Genomic DNA, 25,867 nt, shown 5'->3' on the forward strand with positions numbered 1-25,867 from the left:
ACTGAACACGTGAATTAAGGCAGATGCAGCGGTTACGGCCCTTGCCATGTAGGTGAGGAGGTGGGACTAAGCTCGGTGTACTGTACTAAGAAGAGAGCACTGTACAAGTGGGTCCAATGATATGTATATAGTGCATTATACTGAACCAACAAAGCAATGTCTTTATGTTATTCTGTAAAAGAATGGAACAGTAAGATGTAATCAGTGATGTTGTACAAAAGTAATGAGCATTGTCCTGTCAACTATCCTAATTATTTATTTTCACCAAAAAAAAAAAAATATTAAAATAAAATTCAAACTGCTTGTTTAATGTATTTAGCTAGAATTACAGTTTTAAATAGAAATCCAAAACATCAATGTATGGAGACAAAATGGTCACTAAAGCTTTATTTTAGGAAAGTATTTTCCTATAGAGTATTCTGGAAATTGGGATGGTCATACACCTTGCTTTTGTCAAGTTCTGTATTCAGAGAATGGTTTCGATACATCCCACACTTTCCTAATTCATCTGAAAAGTATTGAGTCATTGGATAGTAGACGCAAGGTGCCATTTCATATGTAGGGGTCAGAGCTCCATATTGACCAGATGTTGTTTTGAATAAGATGCTTTGAGGTTTTGTCCCCGAACTATTGCTACTGTCGCTTGGCGGCATCATGCAGGAAAATATTGGATTGCCGGGATTCACACCGAGAAACACCTCCTCTGTTTCTTTTTTCTTTGAGCTCAAAGTAGTTGATGGTCTCTTGCAAGAAGCCATGATCGGGATGAAATAAATGAGGTACAGGAAGACAGACGATTCCAACCAAAACCTAGGGTTACAATAAAATGGGTGATAGGTGTGTGTATCAGCAATTAGTACTAGCTTATAAAGCAATATATTTTCAATAATGCAATATCAAATTATTTTAGTAGGAAACTAAACAGTGAAGTAAGGAACATTCGGAAGGCTACAGTAAAGTAGAGTGAGAATAAACAAGGCAATATATATATTGTTTTGACTGTCCGTTCAAGGCAATTATAAAACCCATACATGTAGCAATACTATTTAACATAGCACAAATGTAAATGTTCAAAACAGCACTTATTAGTACCAGCAATTATCAATACTAGCTATTATTCTATAATTTTAAAACATTATCATGTGAAAAAGACACAATGCAATGAATAGTTTTTATTTCCACGACGTAATGTAGAGCTCTTAGTCTCTAGTATCAAAAGTATTTCTCTCAATTTTTGTCACTTTTGATCGTTTCCTGGTCCTCTATTTTGAGAACGCTACAGCATTTCCATTTTTTAAAAGTAACTGATATTGTTACAGCAATAGTTTATTTTTTATATCCACAATCCTTTGAAGTATTGCATAGAGCCCTGATTAGTTATGTTATCAATTATGATCATTTTAGGACAACATAACCCTCTTTCTCTTCCAGTTACCAGGTGGATCCTTTCAAAGACTTCCAAAGATTTGGCAGTCTTTTGGTACATCATCACTTGCATATAGTTTACCCCTGTGTTTTCAAATTTCCAACATACATCCGAATCATTAGTTTATTTTTCAAAATTATTACGGGCCCAAAGAAGATGAAGACATTTTCTGTTTGTTGAAACAGTCCACCAGTCAAACCAATGCATACCTAATGGATAATTAAGTTTATCTTCCATTCTTGATCTGTGATATTTATTTCAAATTCAGTCCAAAAATCCTCTAAATTCTTACAGAACACTCCTCCTAAACACTGATTCAACACCTTGTATGATACATTGTGATTCCTAATGTGCGAACCTAGCTAGGGAGCATCAGAGTGCTGTACATGTAGTGGGGGAGTTAGGCTGGGCACTATGGTCCTGATTTAGATCTTGGCAGATGGGTTACTCCGTCACAACGGTGCTCGAGCAAAGAAGATATCTTTATTAATGAGGCCTGCTCCTCCCTCCATTCCAGATACTACATAGTCATTCAAGACGATCGCTCTGCCCCGTACCTGCAGCCAGAGACAAAACCTCTAAATGAACTGAGGTATCAATCTTCAACCAGCCTTGACTTTATGCTGACAATAGAAACAAATGAACTCTAAACTCATGAGGCATTAAACGTGTCCCTTAACAGTTCCAACGTCACCTGGTGTCCACTGTGATGCAAAAAGATTTTGAAATCTTTTCTTCGAACAACACTGACAAGCCGTATTAAGTTTCAAGAAATTGATATTTCTAATTCGTGCTCCAAGGTAACAGTCTAATTGATGCATCTTTGAAAGCCAATTATAATTAGGGTTCCCGGTTTTATGGTATTTTTTTTTTTTTACATTTCCATCTGTATTTATCATATTTATTTTGGGGTAATTTTATCAATTTATCCACATCAATGTTTGTCGCACGCAAAAGAAGACGCTGCAGCTAGTATTTTTCCACATTTATTCAAATAGATATGCACACTTGCACTTGGTTGTTATAGGTCTTTGTAACTGTTTTTCAAATTGGAGCCCATGCTAAGTGCGCTTTACATATTGGGAACAAATGTCTTGCCTGTCCTCTAAGAAAAGATGCATGAATTAGTGTTATTGATTAGGTATCGTTTGTGCAGCTGTCTGGCATAAAGCCAAATAATTACTCCCTCCTTTGCTCGCAATTTTATCAGCCATCACAGATTGTCTGCTTGAAGACATAAACATTCAGAGAGCCTTGAAGTTCCAGGGCCTAGACTTTGGTAGGCCCTCTCTCCATCCATTAGAACACAGACTACTTCTTGACGACCCAAACATCAACAAACCTTTTGGCAAGTACCTGTTTGTTTTGACGCTTGTCTTTGTGAAAGAGCTGCTGCTGTCTGTAGACGAGTATTTGCGTGAGCACTGCAATGAGAGGCCTTTTCACCTGATTAATATGGGTTACCTTAAAGATACGCAGGGAAGTGGATGTGAACACTGGCGCAGCAAGAGATACCGATATCCAAAAGTCACAGGACTGCAGCTATCCATAGTGGGCAAGAGTTACGGGCCTTTTAATGAGGCAGAACTAGCACTTTTCAACAGGGTTTCTATGATTGTAATGGTCTGTACAATCACTTAATGGCAGAGAGCAGATATTTTGTGCATAAATGCTGATTATATTTTTGAAGGGCCATTTGTGTTTCCTAAATGTTTTCCATAGTTATTTTGGTTTGCACAAAAAATGAAGCACTGACTATTGAAACTCTCGTTCTGCAGACACGGCGTTCCTGGGTGCACTTGTTCACTCCTCTTCAGCGTGGCAGATTGACGATAGCAGTCTCATATTTCTTTCCACAGCCCCTGTGCTCCTTAGATGCGTATTTAACAGAGGATCACAGAGTTAGCGAGAGCATTCGGTTTGTCAGTATTTTTCAGTTTTCATATATAAATACAGACAAAGAAAAAAAAGATTTCGGTCTGTATTTATATGTAAAAATCTGTTTAAATGGAAAACTGGGACCCTTAATTATAATGGAGAGTACTGCTCATCCCCTTTTATAAATTTGAAATTATAATCCTACCCTTTCACCTTTCAGGAGAACCCGTAAAGGAATTTGGGGTTTGAAACGTGTAGACCATTACCCACGGGCGGTCTTAGCACAACGAACATCAATATGGAGGACTAAAATTAAGTTTTAGTAAAAAAACAATTTTTCTATAGCCCGTATTAGATCAGCCTGGACCACATCACTCTACACTAAGAGCGTCAGCTGTGAACTCATCGTTCTGGTTTTTTCAATTGTAGGACTGGTGAACCTTGAATATCTATGTGTTTTTTTTTGCATTATTTCCTGCATGTTTGTTTAAATATACGTTCCTTTTCTTCACATTGAGCAAAATGCATTTAGACAAAATTGCACATCTGAGATTTGATTGCTGGTATTCTCTTTCTTTCTTGTAATGATACAGAAGTTTGAACTGTGTCCAAATCAAATGTATAAACAGTGGTGGCTGGTGACATTTGAAAGTGGTGAGGCGTAAAATGATTGTCATACTGCACCGTAGCGAGCGAGCGAGCCCGAACAACCTAAGGGGGGGTCGGCGGGGCTCTCCCCTGAAGAAAATGTGAAAAAAGAGTGGACAAAGTGCATTTTCAAGCAAATTTGAGAAAGCAGGAAGGTTAATAAAGCAATTGTGAAAGTGCAGTTATTACATTAATAAAGAGATGTCATATAACATAGGTAGCTGCTTATTCAAGCTTTCTTTCACCCCATAGTCCAGCAGGGTCTTGATACAAGACAGATAAGAGAAAAAGCAGTGTGGTCCTCGACCAGGAAGACACTCATATTTCGTTGGTAAGAAGTCAAAAGATTGGTCAAATTGAAAACCTGAAATGCAATACGCAATCCAACAATTTGCAAGTACATCTCATCTATGTTCAACAAGCCATGTTTTACCCATGATTGTTTTTGCAAATGCTTGCTTGTTTGATTTGGAGTTAGTTCTTAACCTTTGGATTTTGCCACAATTATCTGTAAAGTATACTTGTATGTGGGGGCTTTCAGCTAGCCATCTTCATCCATTGACTTGTTATTGTGTCATTCCCATTTTCCTTCCATTCACTACAGCATACAGCAATAGGTCAGCCTACCTCAGCCATTGGCTAACTTCACTGTGAGTGATAACATTCTGTCCTTGTACAAGGGAAACATACACACACTTGAGAAACCGCCTCTGCAAAGCACTGATTCTCAAACAGCACAATACTTCAAGCTGGGTAATGGAAAATCATTCAACTTCTAGGAACAAATAATAATCAACTTAGTGTTCTGAGACAAGCAGCATCCACATGCGTAGCGCTGAACAACAGGGCAAACCCCTTAGAGGTTTGTAGATATTTAACACCTCTTACGGAACCAATGTGTGCACAAACATTAAATTATAGTCGAACAGCTCAATCTTCAGAAACCACATGCAATCACCGTGGACCATTATGACTGCAGTCAATAAAAAACTCCTAAATCTAATAGAAGGAAGCCAGAATGGGAAAGCGCTGCAAGGTCAAACAAATGGCAGAAGTGTGCTATAAAAATTGCGGCAACGTATCAAATGCCCGCTCGCTGTGCAGAGTTGGACAATCAACAATGCAGCCGCTGTGGAGACATACTGTGGTGCAAGGTTACAGTGTGCATGGTCTTTTATTCAGCATTAAACCCCCACATCACAGTTAATCGACACAGACAAGACCTCAGTGATTTCAGTGACCACCCCCTCTGACACATTCAAAGGAGCGGCTTACGGAACCGGTACCCGCTGAGAGAGGATTCCAATGGCATTTACAAGAACGATAAAGTTTACACCTGAGTGCATTTATGATCGAAATAAGATCCACAGCCTGTCGTGCTGCACCTTTCAAGCACTTGGCACTTTAACAGGCTGGTATCATCCGTCAATGCTCCGCTGCGGCTAATGTTTAATGGTGCGGCATCCACATTTCTGATGTTCAATCCGCCCTGAGAGCAGTTACCACGCACCCTGATTTCATTTGAGTGCACCTCAGACTTGAACTATAGGCCCCATTGGGTACTTGGCGCAAGCCTCGCTGCACTCCTTAAGAATTGATCTTTGATTGCCTGGCATTGCGCTATTACAGGACTTTCACCGCAATCGCACAATGGAAATCGGTACTTACTGGAACGCATAATCAGCTGGCACAATAGCCTCTTCGGTAGTTTAGGACATCATGAACATTTTTGAAGAGACTTAACTGAACAGGTCTTAAAAGCTCACCTTGACTTGTTACTGGCCTATTACTTATTGTTTTGAACCCCTTTTTTATTTCTGTTTTTATGTATACTTTTTCTGTTGGGTAGGGTTTTAATTAACTGCACCATGATTAATTAATTCAAAACTGTCCTTTGACCAGCTGTCAAATCCGTCACAAATGACTGTGCACCCAAGAGCATCCCACAAGACCCATGTTCAAATCTGCCTCTGGAGCGAGGACTGTTGGGTAGCAGGTCAATGAGCTAGATACTTCCATCTTTCTGGAACTCGACATCCCTTTGGTTTGGACCTGTCGAACCTATGCAGGGTCCTAAGCATACCTTCGGATCGCCCTCTTCCAATCCCATTCAGTTTCCTTTCCCTTGTAGCCTCTCTTCTGTCTATTCGCTCACTAGAAAAAGAAGTTGCTTTGTTTTCTTTCTTTGAATGGTCTCTATTATGCGCTCTTTTACATATACATTATGTTTAAGGCTGCCTGTTTTCCGTTTTTACTGATTTTTACAGATAAATACAGACAGAAAACATTTATTTTCTTCTCTGTATTTATTTTTAAATGTGGATAAAAACGGAAATTGAGCTGCTTTTTGAGTAAATCTAAATACTGTCTGCCAGGCCAATAGCTGTGTGAATTGATAGGTGAGGGGGGTTAAAAAAGAAAGGAATTTAAGTATAGAGACAGTAGAAATGCACAAGGTTGATACTGAAATGAGCATATTTTCATATAAGTGCATTGATTTATCTTCTGCACGTGTTCATATCACTGAATTCTGGCATGCATTCAAGCATGAGTGCATATGTATCGGTTAAATAAAAGTAGAAATATACTAATTTTAATTTCATTTTTCCACAAAACCCAAAATAAATATGGATAAATACAGATAAAGTTTGCAAAAAATAAATATGGATAAATACAGACGGAAATGTCAAACGAAGAAATACCATAAAACTGGGAGCCCTAATTATGTTATGTCCTCATTATCTATGCAAATGCTACTTTCTTAAAGAGGTCTTACGCACCAGAGTCCCAATGGGCCGAAGTATGCCAAATGAAACTTGAACTAATATACTAAAAGTTGGGAGAATGCAAACAAAGCTGGTTGGCACGGTAATCAGACTTGTGTTACTGACACTCGACTGACTTGCACCGACCGCACCAGCCTGCAGTAGAAAGAAACCCCATAGGCCAGCCTTCGACTGTGGGGTGCCAGCGTCAACCAGAATCTCCCAGCCTACTGACTTCATGCGAGGGGCGGCCCCACCATCCACCCCGAGGTAATGCGCCATTCCTTAGGGGGCGCCACCCATGGGCTCGCCGTCCCTGGAGCTGCCCATTAATCGGTGTTATTACACGAGGAGGTTCACGCCAGGACTCAGAGATCCCGCCGCTTTCTTCTTTGGGAGGGAGGGGTGGGGGGGAAGCAGACCACGGACCAGGAATTTGTGTGAAAAAGGCCGCTCTTATTGGAACAGGTGCACATAACAATTTAAAACCTTGGCCAAAGCCTTCCAAATCTAAACCTCACTAAAAAAACCGTATACCTAACCCCACACCCCGCCCCCTCCCCTAAATTTCTTCGAACCCGCACCCGCCCGTACATTACAACAATATCAAACATTACATTCCTATAAAACCCCATATAAACCTCTAAATACAACCCTTCCGTTAAACAAACTCCCCTGCTTGCCCCTTTACAGCTATCAATCACCCAACCTGTGTAACCGAACTAAAAATAACCAACCTATCCTTTCCCTGTCGATAACCCAACTCAACAAATTAATCAACCAACCTCTGGCAAAACTGTCAAAATTCAAATAACCCCCGCACTGCACCTGCTCCAAGCGACAAATACATAGCAAAAAAAACCTGCACACCTGTCCCAGAAAAAACCACCGCATAAAAACCGCGAAATGAAGGAAACAGCATAGAAAAGGAAAAAAGGGGTAAAAAAGATGGGGGGGATTTGTTTTTTGTGGGGGGGAAAGGAGGGGCAAAAACCATTAACAGCTAAGCTCCCAACTACCAGGTCACCAAACCCAAAATGGTGGCTGGGAGCAGGAGCCCAAAAACGTTATAGTTGGGCTACTTTTGGGCTATAAATAAAATAGCCCAAATGCAAAATGGCCGGCGCGAGGCCAGCCCCCCCCCACAAACCCCTCCCAAACCGCCCGGGGGGGCACCTCCCTGCGGTCGGCTACCCCCCCAAACCCCTCTTGGGAGGGAGGGGTGGGGGGGAAGCCGACCACGGACCAGGAATTTGTGTGAAAAAGGCCGCTTTTATTGGAACAGGTGCACATAACAATTTAAAACCTTGGCCAAAGCCTTCCAAAACTAAACCTCACTAAATAAACCCTATACCTAACCCCACACCCCGCCCCCTCCCCTAAATTTCTTCGAACCCGCCCGTACATTACAACATTACAACAATATCAAACATTACATTCCTGTATAACCCCATATAAACCTCTAAATACAACCCTTCCGTTAAACAAACTCCCCTGCCCGCCCCTTTACAGCTATTAATCACCCAACCAGTGTAACCGAACTAAAAATAACCAACCTATCCTTTCCCTGTCGATAATCCAACTCAACAAATTAATCAACCAATCTCTGGCAAAACTGTCAAAATTCAAATAACCCCCGCCACCCAGAAAGAAGGGGTGGGGGGAAAAATGCCCACCCCTCTTTCTGCCCCCCAACAGAGAAAAACTTTTAAACTCCCTGACCATGACCTTGGACGTTCACGCATCTTGATAAAACCTCCCTAATTTCAAGCAAATATAGATCCATGCCAATCCTGGATAAATGCACTCCATCATCCTGAAAAAACTCCACCGTCTCAAAACGGATTTCCTTGTGAGTCACTCTCCCAAAACCCAAACAGCGGCAATATCTAGAAATCTCAGCATTTACCTTCCTCCGTGCCCTATCAATAGCTCTGGGGTTCAAAGCCCCTCTCCAAACCCTCCGCGGGACCAATTCCGTCCACAAAACATGGCATCCCGACCAGCGCTCCTTCAGCAGTGCCAAATCCCTTTTCATTTCTCGAAGTAATACCACACCTTTCACACCACAGAGATCATTCTCGCCCAAATGTATCAACAAAATATCCGGGCACTGGCCCCTCACCATTGCATTATTCAAACACGGAATAAGGTCCCTCCATAGCATTCCCCCTTTTCCCTTCCAAATGATTCGAAAAAGCTGCAAAGCTGCTCATTGAACCCCAACATTCCCCCGAAATAACTTTTGCACGCTTGAACATGTGCCCATTTGATGAACGAATGCCCTACAATCCAAACCGTCAATTCCTTCGAATGGGGCCCAGCCACAGAACCTGAAAAGAGAAAAACAGAATGAGACTCACAAAAGGGGGGTAGACGCATGCGCCTCCCCTGCGTTAACTCTCACATATTTATGAAAACAGTCTGACAACCAGCGCCCTAGCCGCATAATGCCACCCTGAGACCAACCCTTATTGTGAGCTTCAGTCGCTGCCCCTATCCTAAAAGAATGAGTCCCAAACTGCGCCCCGTCCAACCCAATCCTCTGCAACCCCTTGCGCAAAACCATACGCAGCTGAGAATCTGTTACCCGAGAGCCATCAATATGTTTAAAAAACAAATCACTCCCTTCCCCCCCGACAAACTTTTTCATTGCATTGCCAAACGCAGAGGACAAGTAGAACTGGGAGCTCCTGCTTCCAACCACACACCCATACCCATGCCCCTCTGATCAGTTTTTGAACTGGACAGCCAAATGTTCAAACCTTTGTCCGAGAAAAATACCTCTTGCCAGCAAATGCCCCACTTTGATTTGGTCCCCAGGAGCTCAGAAACCCGAAAAGCCCCAAAAAACATGAACGCCATAAGGTTGGCAAACAAAGAAGACTCAAAATCGTCCCTGCAAACCGCAGGTAAAACCTCCAACAAACGTGCTAAAGTCTGCCAAGAAAGCAGTGAGCGAGACAGAGGAACACCTCCCCGCTCCCTAGCCCAGCCCTCAAGCATCCTCCTCCCCACTTTCCCAGCAGAGGGGGAATAGCCCCAAAGGAGCTTACCCATGAAAGAAATACCTGCCAATTTCCCGGCAATAGTGACCCTAGACAAGCCTTTCTCAATGATGTCTAAGATTAACTGCACAACATCCTCAGAACGGCGCCAGGACTCCTCCCTCCTGCAAACTCCAGATGCCAAAAATTCCCTCCACGTCAGTGCATATGCTGTGCGCGTGGACGCGGACAGGGAACCTACCACCAGTTGAAATACCCTACGTTACCCACATACCAGAGGTGCTCCGGCATCGGGGTCGGTGTCCTGTCCGCTTCCTTGGCCAGCCCACGGAATCTCCCCCACTGCGAACGAGACAAAGCATCCGCTATGTCATTGTCCACACCCGGAACGTGCAAAGCCCTGAATGAAATGTCATATCGCAGACAGCCCAGAACAACACTCTCAACAACTTCAAAATCTGCTCATCTCTTGCTGACTGCCTGTTGACGATTTCAACCACTGCCATGTTATCCATCCGGAACAGCACCTTCTTATGTTCCAGCTCCTTGCCCCAAATGGTCAAAGCCACCAGGAGCGGGAAGAGCTCCAAAAAAGTAATGCTCCTCCTCCCATTCTTCCAATCCTGCGGCCACTTCTCTGCGCATCACCATCCCTGCCAGTAAATGCCAAAACCATCACTGCCTGCCGCATCCGAAAACATTTGGACATCCCACTGTAAATCCTCCTCTCTAGCCAGTGGCACTCCATTAAAAGAGTGCAAGAAAACTGACCACATACGCAAGTCCTCCTTCACCCCTGCTGACAAGCGCACATGATGGTGAGGTAAATGCTGTCCTGCCAATGCACGGCCCAAGCGCCTGCAAAAAGTCCTACCCGCCCTGACAACTCTGCATGCAAAATTAAGATGACCCAGTAACACTTGAATGTCCTTCACCGTCACCTTCCGTTTCGACAACATTCTGTCTAGCAAAGCCAGCATTTTGAATTTTTTGTCATCAGGCAGACGAGCCTGCATTGCCACAGAATCAATCTCAATACCCAAAAAGGATAAAGCTGTAGCAGGCCCCATTGTCTTTTCCGGTGCCAATGGCACCCCCAGCTCCTCCATGAGCTCGTGGAAAGTGTCCAGAGCACTCTGGCACTCTGCGGAGCCCGGGGAACCGACAAAAAAGAAATCATCCAAATAATGTGTGACTAACTTGTGATTTGTGCATTGCGTGAAATACCACTGGAGGAAGGTGCTGAAGAGTTCAAATAGAGCACATGACACAGAGCAACCTATCGGTAATGCCTTGTCTGCATACCATTTGCCCTCAAAATGTATCCCCAACAGAGGCCAGTCATCCGGGTGAACTGGAAGCAACCTAAATGCTGACTTGATATCACACTTTGCCATGTCTGCAGTTGCGCCCGCGGTCACCACTAGGGACATAGCCACGTCAACTGAGGAGTATGACACTGATGCCGCTTCTTCGTCAATAAAATCATTTACCGACGACCCCTCTGGCCATGACAAATGGTGAATCAGTCGGAAATGCCCTTCCTCTTTTTTAGGCACCACCCCAATAGGGCAAATGATTAAATTCTGAACCGGCCAATCATCAAAAGGGCCTGCCATCCTCCCCTCACGCACTTCCTTGATCAGTTTCTCCCACACAACCGTGCTATGCTCTGACGCGGATTTCAAATTATCCGCCCACCTTCTGAGCCGTGGCCCCTGGTAACCCAAATGGAAACCCCACTGAAAACCTTCCAAAAGTGTCTGTTTTGCCCCCAAATTCTCATACCCCCGTAATACCTCCTCAAGCTGCGCCAATCTAATTGGCGTAGGAGCCCTTTGGAACAGAACCCTTTGCTCCCCTTCCCCCCCTTCCACCCTGGGATTGCTGCACGGGGCCCGACAATCCTGCGCCCGACTGCTGCCCTTGCTGTCCGCCTGGTGGTCTGACACCCCAACAATTAACAAGGGGGTGTCTTTTCCCACACTTAGAGCACTCATGGCGGTACTTGCAAAATTCCTGTGTGCATAAATCCTTGTTGAAATCCCAGCATGCTCCAATTCCAGTTTGTGTCGCGGCTGCGCCTCCTACCCCGCCTCGGGTGGGCTTCCCCTGAAAGGGCCGGTAAACTAAAGACAACCCACTAGCTGTGAAAATGGTCTTACCCCCAGGAGCCACCCCATTGTGTGCTGCCACAAATCATTATCCAACTCTCCCCATTTTGCTTCAGAGTCCCATGCCATCCGCGCCCGGAACTCTTCGTCATACTGTGCCCATGCAAAACCACTACCCGTAATTTGGCCCTTCCGTATGACATCCATATACTTAAAGATAGCCATGCAGCGCTCAGGAAACTTCTCGCAGTAAACGCTGGCGTAAATCAAAAATGCCGCTGTCCAATTTTCAATTGTCAACGGTACTTTTGGGCGCTTGGCTAATTCATACTCCTCCTCTTTAGAGCCTTCTTTAGCCCTCACCTCCCTATGAAGGAGTTTCAAAATCTCCACTTATTCCCCTTTCCATATGCGCTCCTTAGTTGCCAGCATCAAATGTGCACCCAAAGGCTTTGTCACCCCCATGTAAGGGAGCTTCTTAATTTTCAATTCCTTACTTACCAAGGGCTCTTTACCACCCACTGCGTCTGTGTTAGTCCCACTCTCAACTTTAGTATCCAGCACTACTCCACCATCCCCTGTGCCTACCCCTGTGTCTTTGACATACTTTCCTTTGTACAATCTCCCCTCGGTCACCCGGCCACCCCCCTCCCCCCCCCGTCCCCACAGACACCATTTTAGGTTTGGCCTGTGTTGTAGCGATCTCACCTGGCTCTAAAGAGGATGCTTGGACGGACTCCGATCGCCGCGCCGACCTCTCATGAGAAACCCTCACCGATGGGCCGCGCTCTCCTTTGGCTCTTACCACCACTGGCTGCTTGTGGGGTACCGCTCCCGAAATCTGCAAAAAACTACGAGACACATGAGAAGGCCCCCCCTCCTCATAATCCCGCAATTCCCCTTCTTCAGGACTATCCTCCTCATAGTCCAGCAAAATTGGCTCCTCCGCCTGCAACACCTCTTTAGCAAATTCAACCACACGGGCCTTACCGGATCCTGCATGACCCAAACTGGCCCCAGCGGCCCCTGAATGTCCACTTTGCGGGGGAGCCGAGTGTACACGCCGGTTCTCCCCCAACCGTTGACTGGCCTGACAATCCATTTCATTTGTAAATGCCGACCACCGTGACCTGCCGGACGTTGGGGCCAACGAAGTCGCGCCGGACCTTCGTGTGCTGGCCGCGACAGGATGCCCCGCTGGTACGGAATGTGCAGTGCAAGGCCTCACCCTCCCTTCTCCTCGGCGTAACTGGGCCGCACCTTGCCCTACCGAGTCCGCTGCGCTGCTACACTTCCTAACCTGTAAAGAAAAATGTTGGACTGGTGTGCTGGGTCCCTGGAAACTATCTGCTACACCTGCCCCTTGACCACTCCAAAAAGTCTCCCTAGGCCACCTACCTCTAGCAAAACCGGAATGACCCATACTGACAGGAGAAGGCGACACCACCCCTTCCTTATCCCCACTCCATTCCAACATCGCCTGAACCACCACAGACGCAGAACCCGCTCCCTGACCTCCCCCGCGATCCAGCGAACCTCCTGACCCTGCCCACTATGTTCCTCTAGTTCCAACCCCCGCACCCGACCTTTGACCCACACCCCCTTCGCGCCCCTTGACCTGAGACACCCCCAATGAGTCCCCTTCACCGAGGCCCTGAGCCCCTTCCGCCCATGAAGGGAAAATATCCAATCCCTCCCAATCCGGGCCCCCCAGCCGGCTCCAAATCCCCAAAAGCTAAACCTTCTTCTCTCGAACCAACCCCCCCCGCCCCTGCCAACATCTGACCTTCCCTACATTTGACCGAGGAAAGCAAAACCCACCCCCAGCGAAGAAACAGATGCCCCCACACTCCCATAATCTCTGTATGAAGCCAAATCTTGCTGAGAATGCCACCACCCACCTGAGCCCACTCGCCCTCCTCAAAAGAACTCCCCACAACGGACCCTGTCTCGCCCCTCAATGACAAGGGTGAAGAAACCAGTAACGGGCTATCTAGCCCACAATCTCCAGGACCTCCTGCCATATCTGTCCCTAACTCAGCCCCACATGCCTGTCTTGTGCCCACCACACCAGAGGAAAACTCCCCCTTTGCACTACTCGCTAATGCTCTAGAGCCCTTCAGGCTCCCTGCGCTGCTTCCGCACTCCCCAGCCTCGCGCGCGAACTGTGAGCGGTAAAAATCATTACAGCCCTCGCGCAAATTGCCCCCTGCAACCGCCGCTCCGAAAAACCCGCCTCCAACGCTCTCCGATTCAACAGACTCCCTCGGTGGCGTCACAGGCAGCGATGCCGAGCGCCTCTTGATGCCCCGCCCTCCCCCGCTCTTGCCTCTCGCAGCGGGGGAGGAAGAAGAACGCTCCGCAAACACCGGGACACCCGGCGCACCACACCTCCCGGCCCTCCCCGCCCGCACCGCCCGCCTCCCCAGACGCTCCCATCGAAAGCTGCGAAAACCGAGCGGGGGCTGCCTTTTTAAAACGCGGGCGGCCCCGCTCACTTACCGGCACAGTCCGTTGATGTTTGGGTGAAGTGCAGGTGGCCACCGCCGCCGCCACGCCTGCCGAGGCTTGCCGCATAGGTCGCGACGGCCCAGCAACTTCCCCAATTACCTGGCCCATCGGCCCGCTCCACTCAGAAGCCGGAGGGCCTCTAGGACACAGTAATCTTGCGCCATGATAATTTACAAAGGAATATATAACCCTTCACAAAAAACACTAACAGCTAAGCTCCCAGCCACCAGGTCACCAAACCTAAAATAGTGGCTGGGAGCAGGTGCCCAAAAGCTTTATAGTTGAGCTACTTTTGGGCTATAAATAAAATAGCCCAAATGCAAAATGGCCGGCGCGAGGCCAGTCCCCCCCCCCCCCACAAACCCCTCCCAAACCGCCCGGGGGGTGGGGGGGACCTCCCTGCGGTCGGCTGCCAACCCCCCCCCCGCCAAAGCTCCCCTTGTCGCTCTTTGTTCTAAACATGAAAGTAAAACCAGAGGATTGCGCAAAGGTGAGGGCGGGACAAAGAGAGAAGTGGGGATAACAATACAAAAAGGCAATGTGTGTCCTTAGACTCCGAGCACAGAACAAACCATGGCAAGGGAAGCTTGTGCACACCAGGACAGCGTATAGCTGGCGAAGGACAGTATGTACGCGAGGACAATAGTGTGCCACTGAAAGGGGTATTATACACCACACACAACCTACACCTCTCATGGGGGCTGTCGGAGTGTGCCACGGGACAAAGGGAACGGGGTGTTGTACTCCTGTGGCCCATGAGCCAGGCCCCATTAGAATTTCATCAAGGTCATGAGATTACAGTGCCAGTCAGAGGTCTGACAAAATGTCAGAATGTAACGTAAAACGTCTTCCGTTGGGGAGCAGATGTAACGCCTAGGCCGTCAGCAGCAGGTGCATGGAGGACAGCATGCCCTAGTTACTGCCAGAAGGTAACCCTTCAAGTCGCCCTGAGGCATCCACCCCCAGCCCCACTTGCAACATTCCATTTAGGAGGCTGTCCAAACAGTTAGCGCCTGTATTAACTGTCCTCTAACTACCACAGCTGTGATCCCCTTTCAGCACCATCCTCCCTCCTCGCCCAGTATCACCTTTAGGAGCCCCTGTTTCTCATTCAAAGAGCCCACACTACACTAGTATTACTTTTACTAATGTACTACCATCATTTTTAGGACCACCTGCTCGACCAAATCGTAAACAAATTCCTCACGACCACTGTCACCTATGAGAACCGTCTACAATTATCATTTTGGAGGAACGATGCCCATGCTGGCTTTTGTAGCATATACCTCAATTTTAAGCCGTTTCTCACACCCCATCACCTCTTATACTCCCGAAATTAATCGTTTTTCAAAAAAGGTCAAAGCCTTGGATCACGCAGGGCAGAGAGATGACAAAGTTCTTAATGTGCCTGCCCGGCCCCCCAAACCTATTGCCGTCTGAATATACTCTTGTGAAGGCGCTCTTCCCTCCTGAGACTACCAACAGTCGCGGCTCACGGGGGGAGCGGGGATTTTGTGGGGAGAGGGGGGGAAAGAGGGGAAGGGCGGTGGGAGTTTAAAAAAATTTAAATCCTACCTGACCAGGTCCACGCCGCCTCGGGTCCGTTCGTTGGCACTTACACTCAGGAACAGCCGCATTACTGCTGGAAAGTGGCAACCCCTCTCAGCCAATCCTGGCGCTGCTCCAGCAGCACCAGGATTGACATAGAGCAGGGTTACTCGTCACCCGCCTGCTCATTAGGAGACTGAGGTTTGAGCCTTTGCTCAACCCTTGCTATCCTAATGGGCATGCGCAAGACAGATCAGACACTAGTGCGCATGACTTGGCACGGCGGAAACATTCCCCGACCTTCACAAGTCATGCGCACTTGTGCTGCTGCCTGCCCCTGGTCTGACAATGTCTGTCAGTCAACATGACGCCGGACCGCCCACCCCCTTCAGACTCTGAAGGGGTTGGGCGGTCCGATGTCATGCTGACTCACAGGCATCGTCAGTTCTCCCTCGGCGTCTCTGAACTTAAGTAAACTGAGAGTTTACTTAAGTCAGAGACGCCGAGGAAGCTGTGGGTGCGGGCAGCTTGTGGGGCAACGCCCCAGCGCCCCTAATGGCCACTGTGTATAAAAGGAATTAGAGGCCATGTTTATTCGGTAAAATGTCCCTAAAGTATAAGTATAAGAAAGTGGGCATTTTCTTGCTTTACCATTCTGTGCCTCTGCCTGCCTGTGGAATCCACAACTGAGGGATGGGATGGTGACTGTTGGGCTGTTTGTGCATTCACTCTAGACAGTCACACAAAGGGAGCTGAGGTGTGCCCTGCATATCCTGAAGGCCCATCACCAGGCTGATGGGTCTTCCTGAGCTAGAGTGGTGGGTGGAATTGTCACTGACACCTGAATACGGCTGTGCCTGTCCTCCCACAAAGCTTTCTCCACCCACCCTGAATTGTGTCTGTAGCCAGGTCATGGAAAGGCAGGGTCTTGTACACTACAAAGACTTTGCTTTGAAGTTTGCCTACTTTAAAGGCAGAAACTGGTATAAGAGCTGTAGCTGTGATACCATAACTTCAGAACAAGTCTGGACCAAGAGGACAGTATCAAGAAGAAGAGCTGAGGAAGCTGTCAGGAGGGACTACCACTTTTGGCCTGTTGCTTGCGGCTTCTGTCTTGGGCAGTGAAACGGCTGGACGTTGCTTGCTATATCCTGCTTGCCAAGGTTCAGGGCTTGTGTGTGCTTGCCTCCTGTTAAGACATTTCAGGGCCACCAAAGACTTAGTCTGCAGCCCCTGAACTCCTCTGCTGGGAGTTCTGATCCACCAAGTGGTACCAATTCTAGTTCTGGGCCCTTGGAGGTGGCTTTTGCTGCAAAGAACCGAGAAAATCCCTGGATGGACCTCCAGCGCCTATTTTTCCTGATGCAGCACCGTCGTGCCATTGAAAAACCAATTCATTGCTGTAATGCAGCCAAAGAATCAACGCAGCACCTGCCGTGCCGCTGGAAGATCACCGCAACCCGTGTCCTGAGCACAGTGTCACCAACGTCTGTGGCACCCGCTTTGATGCAGGCCCTGCTGTGCGGCTGAAGAAATCAACGCATCACCTGCTTCGCAGTTTGGAAATCGATGAGGCACATGTTCCGCCGCATCGACCTAGCGCGTTCGCATTTTCAATGCATTGTCCCTGTGCGCCAAGTTCTTCATCAGGGGTGCCCAGCGGTAAGCAACTGAGGCCGCGTGTCCGGAAATCGTCGCATTACCTCCCATCACAGTAAGGAACAGATGCATCACCTCCCCTCACAATAAGGAACCAAGGCATCAACTCCCCTACGCTGCAGTAAGTAACTGACACATCACCTCCCCTGGCAGTAAGGAACCGACGCATCACCTCCCCAGGGAGTAAGGAACTAACGCATCGCTTTGCTTTTCTGGCACCTCACCTCCCCTGCAACTGTTTTCGTCTTCGATTTTGATAAATCCCAGGTACACAAAAGTGACACATCCATAGTTTCCTATGTACTGAACTATTTGAACATTTTAAAAGTGATATCTTTACCTGAGTATGTTGGATTTTTGTCGTTCTGCTCTTATTTTATTCAGAGAAATATTGGTTATTTTTCTAAACTGGCATGGTGTCCTTTTGTAGTGTTTTCACTGTGTTACTGTGTGTGTATCTACAAATGCTTTATAGATTGCCACTGAGATAAGCCTGACTGCTCATACCAAGTTACCAAGGCGGTGAGCAGGGTTTGTCTTAGCTATGTAGCTCCCTTACCCTGACTAGAATAAAGGTCCCTACTTGGACAGGATGCAAGTACTAGCCAACTTCCCTTCAGTGGCTGATAATCCTCATTCAAACAGACATTTGGTGGAACTGAACTGTAAATTAGCAGCCACATATTTTGTGCTGTCGTGGTTTGGGCCTGTTTATCCAGTAGACACAATAAATATGAAAACTTGTTGTCCTGACCCCAAACAATAAGTCCTGGACGTTTAGCAATAGCACCTTCACAGCCCTGCCATTCAAGGCAAGAGTGAAATGAGACAGATACAGAATTGCCTATGTTTTTTTTACAAGTCAAAATGATGTGCTGAAGTGAAAGGTTGTAAATTGTACAATTTAAATATTGTGGTCTCTTCTGCTTAAAATGAATACAGATATAGGATATGCCATGGTGTTTCCATCTACTAGAGACTTTCTGATATGATGTTGAGGCATCTTTGCATATAGCAATTATGGCCACATTTTACTGAAGCACTGACCAATCTCACAGGGAGGAGGGTATTGATAGCACTGAAGATTTCCATAATAGATTTGAGTCAGAGGTCTAAGAAAAGAAGGAGTGATACTTCATTAGGTATCGCCTAGGTAGTGCATGCGTTGTCTCTTCGAGACATGCTGTATCTAGGATATGGGCTTGAAAAAACGCCCAACTGGTTCATTGGTTCCTCTTGCTGTCCTTTAGAAATGCTGGCTTTTCATTGGTGAATAAACTTAGTAGTCCCTCTGTCATTGGTGCCTCGGAGGCCTCTCAGGATCGGTTCGTTGCTCAAATGGGTCCACCTATCGACACCCTTAATTCCGAGATGCTTTTATAGCACGGAAGATTAAGGTGGTCAATCGGGAAAAGGGAAGGAAGGGAACAGCGGGGAGGGAGACCTGAGGAAAGAAGAACACCCTATTACAATACTGTACATAATACCTATAGCAATACAGTTCTCACTATTTAGCAAACGCTACTCCTATTTACCTGTAAAGAAAATAAACACACTTCTGGTATTGACTTCATGTAGAAGGATCAATGCTCCTCCTAGCTGCTAAGCCTTTACATCAGGCAGTACTGTGAACATAAACCAGATGATTAGGCCGAGAACAAAAAAGGAACAACTAGCAACCTCATGTGACTCTTTATCTTTCACTGACTACCCACCACTGTAGTTGCAAGGTTCCACGTTACAAGGGAGGCAGGATGGATTCTATGTTCATCCTCTCACTGTCCCCTTGCTACGAAGGACGAACAAAAACACACAACATGCACCATAAAACAGATTCCATGAGGTTCAGTTGAAGGATTGTCTGTTGAATATTATTAGATTCATAATGCAATGCCACTTATCCACCTGAATACCTTGCTGTCAAATTTATGGTATAAGGTATTGAAGAACAAGTAATCAATATACCACCGGGTATATTCAAATGTTTCAGAATCAAGGTTTGGAGTCTTAACAGGGTTGAAACAAGACCTTTGAGGCCCCTTCGTAGTAGCGATATTTCAAGCACCTCAGAAAAGGAGCACTTCAGATTTACCAAGGCTAGGTTTGTTGATTACAGTGCATATGCGGCTTGCCCCTTCGATCACTCAAAATGGTAACGAACCGGGGAGGTGGTGTCATGGACACCCTTACCACACCAAGCGAGGACCACAGTAACCCACACGAATCCTTGGCGTTTTCAGGATACCGGCCACGAGTCGGCAGCATCTTCAGGAATAATCTGCGCCGATCTTATCTGACGCCCGGCATTCATAGCCTCAGCGTTGTGACGTGACGTCATTTCCTGTGTGCGCACGCAACATGCTGCACAGGATTCCGGGGATTGGAGTTTCCACCCCAGTGCCCTCCGATCCACCATGCCCGCAATATTCGGTACGCGGCGGTCCTCTCGCCGATTCCCTGCGGCGCCCGCCTCCCGTTGCTGCAAGGGTGTATGAGGTAAGTGTGTAACACCCTCCTTTTGGAATTTTGTATCCTCCCATGAGGACTGGCCCTCTCACATGTGGTCTTTCTGTTCAAGTTATTTATATTTAAAGAGAACTCTTTTTTAGTTGTCTGCCCTCTCTGCTCTTTGGCTAATCTGTTTACTTGTGCAATGAAACTTCTGTCATTGCCTTGTGCCTCCCTCTCACCCCTCCTACAACACTACTTAGGTCTCTTACTTCCCCCACAACACTGCCTACAGGCCCCCATCACCCATCTGAGGCCACTGCTGTTTTGCTCATTTGGTTAATTTACGCAGTCTACCCTCACTCCCTTGCACAACACTGCTTGCCAGCACCCGAGATCGCTGCTTTGAATTCTTATGTTATTTTGAATTAGTTGCTTTTATTTATATAGCGTGCTTTGAATTCTTATGTTATTTTAAATTAGTCACTTTTATCTATATAGCTTGCTTTGAATTCTTATGGTATTTTAAATTAATCGCTTTTGTTTATATAGCGCACCTATCCATGCCCTCAGGGTTCAGGTGACACCAGACTTGAACACAGATCCCCAGCTTCCGAGTTGGCAGCTCTTACTGTTGAGTCATAGCCATGTTGCAGGGTGCAGTACCATATGTTGCCAAAAGAGGTCTCAAGGGACACCTATGGACAGCCTACGGTACTGCACCCTCACAATGCTGCTTGTTGTTAGGTTGAGACTGACAGAGCCATTGTGCTGTCTGCAAGATGTGTTGTTTTGACTATGAGCGTAAACCCGCCTACTGTTTACAATAGGCGAGTCCAGTGTTGGTCTTCTTTGCTGCTTCCTAATTGGTTCTGCATCCGATAGGTCATGTCCATTTTTTCATTCAGAAGCACCGACTAAATACAGTTTCCTTACGCTTTAATTGCTTTTGAGCTGGTTTGGCGAACTTTTTTTTCAACATGCGTGATGGTATTGTGTACAAAGGGTTACGTTGTGTGTAGTCTTGTTATAATTGTTGCAGTGCAGCATGCCACGCGTATTCTTTATTTGTAGTTATTGCAGCGTAGCATGCCGCGTTTTGTTTTTAAGTATGCAGCTTCAACGCTGCATCTCTTGTTAAACGTCCGAAGCATCTGTTGTTAACTCTTCAAGGAACGCTTCACTCCGTCTGCTGTGTTTAGCCTATTTGTTTACATTCATGGCTACCACTCCATATGCCGCGGTGCTTCACTCACGCACCCACCCCCAGTGTGCTGCTTTTGCACTGTCCCTTTCACTTTTAGTGCGTGCTGGCTGCCCATATTATCTGAATAAATTTAAATACACTAGTATTAAGAATAGAAAATGTATTTTACAGTTGTTGGAATCTATTACCGTAGCCAGGCAATAAGAAATCTCCTACCGTTAACACTCCTAAATATTCCCATCTTCTAGAAATATCATCATATAGTTGTGCTGGTAGCAGTGTAGAATGCCATAGCGAAATATACTTATTATATTTAGGAATATTAAGATGCCTGACAGTTTTCTTCCAAATTCCCCAAGGCACTCGATATAATCTTAAACTTAACTTTCTTAAAGTATGAGGGTTCTAGTTGCCTTACAAGGAGGCCATTAGCTTCATCTCCAATGACCAATTCATATACTGAGGGTATATAATTATCCCCTATCACTATTTCAGGTGTTTTGATAAAAAGTAATGACGTCATCTGCTGGAGCAAGGTAGCCCACAGATAAAATCCTAAATTGGGGATTGCCAAACCCCCTTTTATAACTGGTACCGGATGGATCTCCTTATCTTCCCATACCCCCATACAGATTTACTCATCTGGAATTCCAGGGCCTTAATAGTTTTACCATCCACCAATAGCGGGATCGCGCGGAACAAATATAGGACCCTGGGTAAGATATTCATTTTAAGAAAATTACCTCTTCCAATAATTGAGAGATGCAGGCCATCTATCCTTTTTAAATCATTCTTAACCTTTTGTAGGAGAGGATCATAATTTATTTTAATGATTTCATCCATCTTGGGAGATATATGAACTCCTAGGTATCCAGCACTTTCCACTTTTCTTGGGTCTTCAAATTGAGTGTTCTGAGTACATATAACCATTGTTTTATCCCTATTTAGGGAATACCCCGAAAACTGTCCAAAAACTTGGGTAAATTGTTCGATTTCCATTATTGCCTCCGTGGGATGAGATGTTACTACCACGACGTCATCAGCATATGCTAATATTTTAGTGTCGAAGGGGCCTACTTTAATTGGTTTGATTACCTCTGCGCCTAACAGTTTTAAAATGAGGGGATTTATATATAGGGCAAAGAGAATCGGGGAACATGGGCACCCCTGCCTAGTCCCACGAAATATATCAAAAAGCTTAGACTCCTGACACATTACCAGTACCCTAGCCTTAGGTGTGTAATACATAGCCTTAATGGACTTCACAAAACGGGAATCCATTTTATTTTTATCTAAAACCGCCCACAAGAATTCCCACGAAACCCTGTCAAAAGCCTTCTCGGCGTCCAAGAGGACCATCGACATCCGGCCCCCCGCGACACTCACGGCATCAAACAATGCTATAGCCCGACGGGTATGGTCCGTAGTGCTCTTGCCCGGAATGAAGCCATGTTGCCACGGGGAGACCAGATGCTCGATGACCCCCCTGAGCCGGTTAGCTAAGATCTTAGAGTATAACTTCGAATCAGAGTTTATGAGAGAAATTGGGCGGTAAGATGAGGGTAGGTTAGGGGGTTTATCTTTTTTTGGGAAAATCACTATATTAGTTTCCATCCATGACCTAGGAGGGGTGCCACTCACTTGAATCCCTATAATAAAATCAAGAAGTAGAGGTGTTATAACATTGCCCAAAATTCTATAAAGCTTCAGTGGTATTTTGTCAGGACCTACGGCTTTACCCGAGGCTAGCTCTGCGAGGGCCATTTGCACCTCCATCTGAGTTATGTCCCTTTCTAAATCTTGCCTAGTAGCCATATCTATTCCTAGACTATCTTCCAACTCGATTGCCCATCTAGCAAGTGCTTCTTTAATTGCTACAGGATCTAACGTATCTTCGTGTTGATACAACTTCTGATAATACTTTTTAAAAACTTCTATGATAGTCTCAGGTGTTGTATATTCTTGGCCGTCTAACTCAATGCTGGTGATAAGGTTGAGAGATTGTTTTTGGCGAGTGCGGAAAGCCAACTGCTTACCACACTTCTCCCTCGCTTCGTAGATCTTATTACGATGAGATTGATATATCTCAGCCGCCCTCTGAGAAAACCTACTATTTATCTCAGTTTTGAGAATTGTCATCTCTCTAAAAGTCGGCCCCCCATCCCCGCCCTGCATTATTAGAGTAGTATGCTTCTCCTCTATTCTAGCTAGTTCTTGAAGCTGTAATTCATTTATCCTAGCAAGTTCCTTCCTTTGTCTGGCCACGTAACTTATTGTCTCCCCACAGATTGACGCCTTAAAGCAATCCCAGACCATATCTCTCGAAGCGCTGTACCGATTACAGTCGATAAATCCTTGGGCCCATACCTTAATATACTCTATGTATTCTTTATTAACAAGCAATTTCCTATCAAAGGACCAGCTTGAGCAAGGTCTAGACATATTGTTAATACTAAATGTGAGTACTAATGGATTGTGATCCGTGATAATCTTCGGCAGTTTACTAATTTGTGTCCTATTAGCACAATTGTTTGCCATCCAAATATAGTCAATACGAACATATTTATTATGCAGGTGTGAGAAATGCGTATACCCTGGATCCTGATGCTGCTTCAAATCCCATATATCAACCAGGCCTAGGCTTTCCTTGAGTTGTGAGATAGCTCTGTATACCTTCAGTTTACGACCACCATATTTATATTGACCTTGATTGTATACTAACCTGTTTTGGGTCACAGAGATGTTGAAGTCCCCACAGAATATCAGTGCCTGAGGCCAGGATGCAAGCTCCATTTCAAGATCAGTAAAAATAGAGGGATCATCCTGATTGGGAGCATAGATAGAGCATATTGTAATTCCAATTTTAAGCTCCACAATCACCCACCTACCCATAGGATCAGCTGCCTAGCGTATGGCCTCCCCCAAAAAGGATTTTGTTAAAATAGCAACGCCTCTTGTTTTGGTAGTATGGCTTGTACATACCATTAAATTAAACCCCGGGACCCTCAATACATCTCTTTCTGCCCATGGGATGTGGGTCTCTTGAAGACATATTATGTTGAATGTATTTTGGGTAATTATCCCACACATTTGATCCCTTTTCCCCCTATCATTGAGCCCCGCTACATTCCAGGAACACAGTTTTAACCTAGCCATATTGTGTTATATTTGTTTTCCAATCAGATTCTACCGTGTGACCCAACTTAACATTAATCTTATGATTTCCATTTTTATATCTATTTCTACAATTATAGTTGCCATTTTTATGTACTTTCTCCCCCCTTCCCCTTGCCCCCTCTGCCCTCAACCGCCCCAACCCTCCCCCCCACCCTCCCACAATTGAGGCAAATAGACTCCATAAGAGTCTATAATGATGAACGTGCAGTGCCAGTCGAGTGCTCCCAAAATACGCCATGTAATGTGTACGAGGAACCTCTTCTTATCCCTGTATTTTGTCCATATTTTATGACTTTTTCTTTTACTTTTCCTTTTTAACCCCCTTTTTTTTAAATGCCACACCCAAGAAAAGATAAGCCTTAATAACACAGAAGAGAAAAAACTAAAAACAATTTTTTTTTTTTTTTGGAGACTTCACATATTCCCTGGTTTTGTCATTATATAAAGGCAAAAAGAAATGTATCACTAAAGGCTATCCAAATAGTCCTTTGCCTTAATTTCGGAGGTAAAAAGTTGTATCTGGTCTCCATTAATAACTTGCAGCCGAGCTGGGTTGTTTAGAAATGCCTGAAGTTTCTTATCTTGAAACGGTTTGATGAGCTGACGCAAGCGCCACCTCCGTTCAACCGTTGCATGACAGAAGTCGGGACGTACAAAGTAAGTTATATGTCCGCTGGTTTTTTTAGCCTCTGGTCTCGCTTTTTCCCAGATTGCCTGCCTCAGTAGGAAATTGTCGAAGTACACTAATATGGCCCTCGGATATGCTCCATGTTTAGGTGTACTTCTCATGGTGAAGGGTACCCGATGAGTTCCAGGCTAACAGTTCGGGGAGGGAGTCTTGAAATAATTTAACCATGAAGGAGCGAACATCCGCCCCTTCCGCCCCTTCAGGAACTCCCAGAACCTGTAGGTTACTTCGCTGTAGTCGATTTTCCATCTCTTCGAGTTTCCACATCATATCCGAGAGTTCTACCTTATGGGCATCGATCCGTTCACGATTTGAGGCTGTTTCTGACTCGTTCACCAGCACTCTCGACTCCATCTCAGTCATTCGATCACTAAAGGAACCAATTTTCCTCGAGAGTTTGCGGACCACACCCTGCACCTTACGTAGCTCCGCTTGGGTCTTATGACCATCGTGGGATGTCTCCTCCCTGTGCGCAGCTATGGCTAGCAAGACAGTTTCAATCGTAGGTGCTACTGTATCTTGGGGAGTTCCAGGCTCCAGATGCTGAGCTAGGCCAGAAGTTAGCCCATGTGAGCATATTGGAGTGACTGCTGGGAGAAGGTGGCTGGTAGGTGTGTAGTCCCAAGCCAACTCCACTGAGTCACAATGGCTCTTTCTGTGTTTCAGCGCCATTTTCTGAGCCGTTCTAATCTCCTTGGTGCTGGTTTCATCATCACTAGAATCGCTCAAGCGGGACCCTGTATCAGTTGACCAACCCCGCTCATATGAGAAAGAGTGAAAATCGCTAGGG

General features: G+C 45.8%; 1 protein-coding gene across 1 annotated transcript in view; it reads right to left on the reverse strand.

Annotated features, from left to right (window-relative positions):
- Positions 1-240: 240 nt before the first annotated feature.
- Positions 241-25,867, reverse strand: part of PIERCE2 (piercer of microtubule wall 2) — a 108,823-nt gene continuing 83,196 nt past the window's right edge. Inside the window, exon 2 of the mRNA XM_085644139.1 lies at positions 241-810. Within this exon, the coding sequence (XP_085500265.1) occupies positions 408-758 (351 nt within the window). The 5' untranslated portion in view covers positions 759-810 and the 3' untranslated portion in view covers positions 241-407. The remainder of the gene's footprint in view (positions 811-25,867) is intronic.

The sequence above is a fragment of the Triturus cristatus genome, chromosome 3_1 (genome assembly GCF_964204655.1).
Source record: "Triturus cristatus chromosome 3_1, aTriCri1.1, whole genome shotgun sequence".
Taxonomy (NCBI): domain Eukaryota; kingdom Metazoa; phylum Chordata; class Amphibia; order Caudata; family Salamandridae; genus Triturus; species Triturus cristatus.